We start from the raw sequence: 5,024 nt of genomic DNA on the forward strand, positions 1-5,024 counted from the left end.
TCTTGCTCTGTCGCCCAGGCTGGAGTGCAGTGGCGCAATCTTGGGTCACTGCAACCTCCACCTCCCGGGTTCAAGGAATTCTCCTGCCTCAGCCTCCCAAGTAGCTGAGATTATAGGCACCGGCCACTGTGCCTGGCTAATTTTTGTATTTTGTAGAGACGGGGCTTCACCACATTGGCCAGGCTGGTCTTGAACTCCTGACCTTAAGCGATCCGCCCGAAGTGCTGGGGTCACAGGCGTGAGTCACCGTGCCCAGCCAAATGGCATAATTTTGATCAGTACTGACAAAAATGTCTCAAGCGTCTCCAAGGCTCGCCATGTGCCAGGGTCTACTCAATTACCAGCACTCACAGAATCAACCCAAACCTGGGGACTGATCCCACCTACGTGAGGTGGGTCCCCTTAGCTGCATTTTACAGGACAGGACACTGGGACCCTGCTGGGGGGAGGTTCTCGGCCAAGGCCACAGGACAAGCCAATGGAAACTGGAGGGATCTGCCCCCGGCTGCTCCGCTCCGAATTCTGGCAACGCTGACCGCACCCCAATCCTCCATCCACCCGGGGCTGGAGGCGTGGGGCTCTCACCCCTGCAGAGCACCAGGTATGTGACGGCAGCCGTGCATGCCGTAGAGACAGCCAGGGAGGGGGACAGCGCTGCCTGGCATCTGCAGACAGCGAAGGCTGTGTAGGGAAGCGCGGATTTGACATTTATTTTGCACACTCCCACGTGACTTGGGCTTTAAAAGCAAGCACTGGCTCCTTTTGTAAATAAAAGACAAAAAGAAGCCACCTGACTTCTCTTCTCACGCCACTAATTGGTCCTGTGGTGCTCGGATGCCACCCCCCACCCACCCGATGAAGGCTCCCTAAGTGCACTGGGAGCACTGCCGCCACCTAGAGGCCATGATAGAAACCGTGCCCGGCTCTGGAAACTCAGTGACCTTACCTGGGGCTGGGGCCCCCTGTGGCGGCCCATCCAGGTCGGCCTTTGCCTTCTTCACCACGACCAGCCCCGACAGCGGGGGCCGGCTGCCCAGGCTGCCAATGCTCTGCTCCCAGACCTCCACCTTCCTCTTGGGCTTTGGTGCCTGTAGGTGATAGGGACATGTGAGGGGGTCTGGCCCCTCTGCCCCCAACCCCTGCTCACGGCCCCACTGACCACATTCCTCTTCTGCTCTAACCTCCTCTATGGCCCCCTGCTGCCCTAGGCTAGGCACTAAAGGCCTCTGCCCATTCTCCATCCCACATAACCTGGTCTGGCACTACCTGAATCACACTGTGTCTTCTCATCTTCATGCCTTTACCCATGCTATTCCCTTCACCAGGGGTGTCCCCTTTTCCACGCACTTGCTTGGTGAACTCCTACTCGCCCTTCAATACCCAACATAAAACACCCCACCTCTGAGAAGCCCATCATGATTCAAGCTCACATGCAGGCTGCATGTCCATGCTCACTGTGCCCTCTGCTGGCTGTTAGAACTCTCTCCCTAACTCACTGTGAGCCCGTCTTCCCCACTGCTGGTTCTGTAGTGCCACAAACAGTTCCCAACACAAGAAGGTGCTTAATCAATGTGCTTGAGGGAACAAGTGAAAACGGAGGAGGTTGCTATGAGGAAGAGTTAGGGACAGGTAGAAAAGGGTCAGCACGACCTCCAGCTCCCTAACTGCAACAGAAGGGCCCCTTTAATCTACTTTTATTTATTAAAAAAACATTTTTTTTGAGAGAGTCTCACTCTATTGCCCAGGCTGGAGTGCAATGGTGCAATCACAGCTCACTGCAGCCTCGAACTCCTGGGCTCAAGCGATCCTCCTGCCTCAGCCTCCTGCAGGAGCGCGTCACTATGGCAGACTAACATTTTGATTTTTCATAGAGATAGGGTCTCACTGTGTTGCCCAGGCTGGTCTCGAACTCCTGGCTCAAGCGATCCTCCCATCTCAGTGTCCCAAAGAGCTGGGATGACAGGCGTGAGCCAGACAGAGTCTCATTCTGTCACTCAGGCTGAGTGACCTCCGCTCACTGCAACCTCCGCCTCCCGGGTTCAAGAAATTCTCCTGCCCCAGCCGCCCAAGTAGCTGGGAGTACACGCACCCACCACCACGCCCAGCTAATTTTTGTATTTTTAATAGAGATGGGGTTTCACCATGTTGGCCAGGCTGGTCTTGAACTGTTTCAAGTTCTGTGCAGCTCTGTGAACTGTGTGACTCTGTTTTATGTTTAAATAGAGGAAGTGGTAGCCACTGGGTTAAGGAAGTCCTGGTGGGTGCTCTGCCCTCACGGAGCTCACCATGTGGGGAGAGAGAGGGACAAGGAGACCAGTACCCACGACAACATCCATCTGGGTGAGAGTGAAGCCAGGGCACGTGAGCTTGAACTGTGAGGATGAGTTTCTCAGAGGAAGGGTGTCTTGCATTGGGTATTGAAGGGTGAGTAGGAGTTCACCAAGCAAAGGGGGCATCCCAGGTAAAGGAGATGGCATGGGTAAAGGCGTGGAGATGAGAAGCCAAGATGTGATTCAGGAAGTGCCAGGGCAGTGCATATGAGGGATGGAGAAAGGACGGTGGCTTTCAGTGTCCAGCCGAGAGTGGGGGGTGGTGGCCACTGTGAAGGTGTCGGAGAGACCTCTTTCAAGTCGTAGCTCCGGACTGATTTCAGAATGAGGAAAAGAGGTTAAAGGCACAGACGGCCAGGTGCGGTGGCTCATGCCTGTCATCCCAACACTTTGGGAGGCCGAGGTGGATGGATCACTTGAGGTCAGGAGTTCGAGACCACCCTGGCCAACACGGGGAAATCATGTCTCTACTAAAAAGAAAATACAAAAATTAGCCAGGTGTGGTAGCACACGTCTGTAATCCCAGCTACTCAGGAGGCTGAGGCAGGAGAATTGCTTTAGCCTGGGAGGCAGAGGTTGCAATGAGCCAAGATCGTGCCACTGGACTCCAGCCTGGGTGACAGAAAAAAAGTGACATAGGTTAGTTCCAAAAACCTTTTTTTTTTTTTGAGATGAAGTCTCACTCTTGTCGCCCAGGCGAGAGTACAGTGGCGTGATCTCTGCTCACTGCAGCCTCCAACTCCCAGTTCAAGCGATTCTCCTGCCTCAGCCTCCTGAGTAGCTGAGATTACAGGCACCCAACCACCACGCCTGACTACTTTTTGTACTTTTAGTAGAGACAGGGTTTCGCCATGCTGGCCAGGCTGGTCTCGAACTCCTGACCTCACATGATCCACCCGCCTCGGCCTCCCAAAGTGCTGGGATGACAGGTGTGGGCCACCGCGCCCGGCCAGTTCCCAAAACTTTCTACAGGTGGTGCTCATCATCACTAGGCTCAACTAATGACTGGGAGGCCAAGGTGGGAGGACTGCACGAGGCCAGGGGTCTGAGAGCAGCCTGGGCGACATACACACTGGTCTTTTAAAAAAAGAAAGGGCCGGGCGCGGTGGCTCACGCCTGTAATCCCAGCACTTTGGGAGGCCGAGGCGGGTGGATCACGAGGTCAGGAGATCGAGACCATCCTGGTCAACACGGTGAAACCCCGTCTCTACTAAAACTACAAAACATTAGCTGGGCATGGTGGCGCGTGCCTGTAGTCCCAGCGACTCAGGAGGCTGAGGCAGGAGAATTGCCTGAACCCAGGAGGCGGAGGTTGTGGTGTGCCAAGATCGCGCCATTGCACTCCAGCCTGGGTAACAAGAGCGAAACTCTGTCTCAAAAAAAAAAAAGAAAAGAAAAGAGAAAGAAGAAAAAAGAAAGGAAGGAAGGAAGGCAGGAAGAAAATTAAAAATGAGCTGGGCATGGTGGCATGCACCTGTGTCCCAGCTCCTTGGGAGGCTGAGGTGGATCATTTGAGCCCAGGAGGTGGTGGCTGCAGTGAGCTGTTATTGTGTCACTGCACTGCAGCCTGGGTGACAGGGCAAGATCTCATCTGTAAAAGAAAAATAACATAGCCGGGCACGGTGACGTGTGCCTGTAGTCCCAGCTACTCAGGAGGCTGGGACTAGAGGATCTCTTGAGCCCAGGAGTTCTGGGCTGTAGTGCGCTATGCTGATCGGGTGTCCGCACTAAGTTCTGCATCAATATGGTGACCTCCCGGGAGTGGGGGACCACCAGGTTGCCTAAGGAGGGGGGTGAACCTGCCCAGGTCAGAAACGGAGCAGGTCAAAACTCCCGTGCTGATCAGTAGTGGGATCGCGCCTGTGAATAGCCACTGCACTCCAGCCTGGGCAACATAGCAAGACCCTGTTTCTAAATAAATAAATAAATATTTAAAAAGTAAATAAATAAAATGAAATAAACCAAGAAAATGCAAGTGTGGAGATATTGCTTCCTGTAGAAGTTAGGGTAAAGGTCTGAAAAGTTTGGATAAAGATGTATCATGTAAAACCAAATAAAACACCTGCTGTCAACAGACTGACGGAGGAAATCGTAAAAGGGTGGACTGCTTCCAAAGCAGCTTCACTCTCTTGATTCACTGTTTTAAAACAGAGAGGACATTGCAGACAATGAATTCTGGGAGTGGTTTATGTAAGAACCACAGTGTGAGAACTCTAACCAGGGGATACAGCTGCAAAGAAAATGTCTTTTAAAAACGTGTCTTGGGTTTTTTAAGACATGGTGGCTGATGCCTGGAATCCCTGTGCCTTTAGAGGCCAAGGCAGGAGAACCGCTTGAAGCTGGGAGCTTGAGACCCGCCTGGGCAACACGGCAAGACCGCGTCTCTGCAAAAGCAATTTGAAAAACCAGGAGATGGGCGCATGACTCACGCCTGTAATCCTAACACTTTGGGAGGCGGAGGCAGGTGGATCACCTGAGGTCAGGAGTTCGAGACCAGTCTGGCCAACAAGGTGAAACCCCACCTCTACTAAAAATACAAAAATTAGCTAGGCATGGTGGCATGCACCTGTAATCCCAGCTACTTGGGAGGCTGAGGCTGGAGAACTGCTTGAACCTGGGAAGCAGAGGCTGCAGTGGGCCGAGATCGTGCCACTCTACTCCAGCCTGGGCAACAAGAGTGAAACTGTCTAAAAA

At 53.2% G+C, this 5,024-nt stretch overlaps 1 protein-coding gene across 1 annotated transcript in view; it reads right to left on the reverse strand.

Annotated features, from left to right (window-relative positions):
- Window positions 1-228: 228 nt before the first annotated feature.
- The window catches only part of YJU2 (YJU2 splicing factor homolog), a 22,720-nt gene continuing 17,924 nt past the window's right edge, over window positions 229-5,024 (reverse strand). The window contains exon 7 of the mRNA XM_017507375.2: window positions 229-1,088. Coding sequence (XP_017362864.1) covers window positions 867-1,088 — 222 coding nt within the window. The 3' untranslated portion in view covers window positions 229-866. The remainder of the gene's footprint in view (window positions 1,089-5,024) is intronic.

This window comes from Cebus imitator, unplaced genomic scaffold (genome assembly GCF_001604975.1).
Source record: "Cebus imitator isolate Cc_AM_T3 unplaced genomic scaffold, Cebus_imitator-1.0 Scaffold375, whole genome shotgun sequence".
Classification (NCBI taxonomy): domain Eukaryota; kingdom Metazoa; phylum Chordata; class Mammalia; order Primates; family Cebidae; genus Cebus; species Cebus imitator.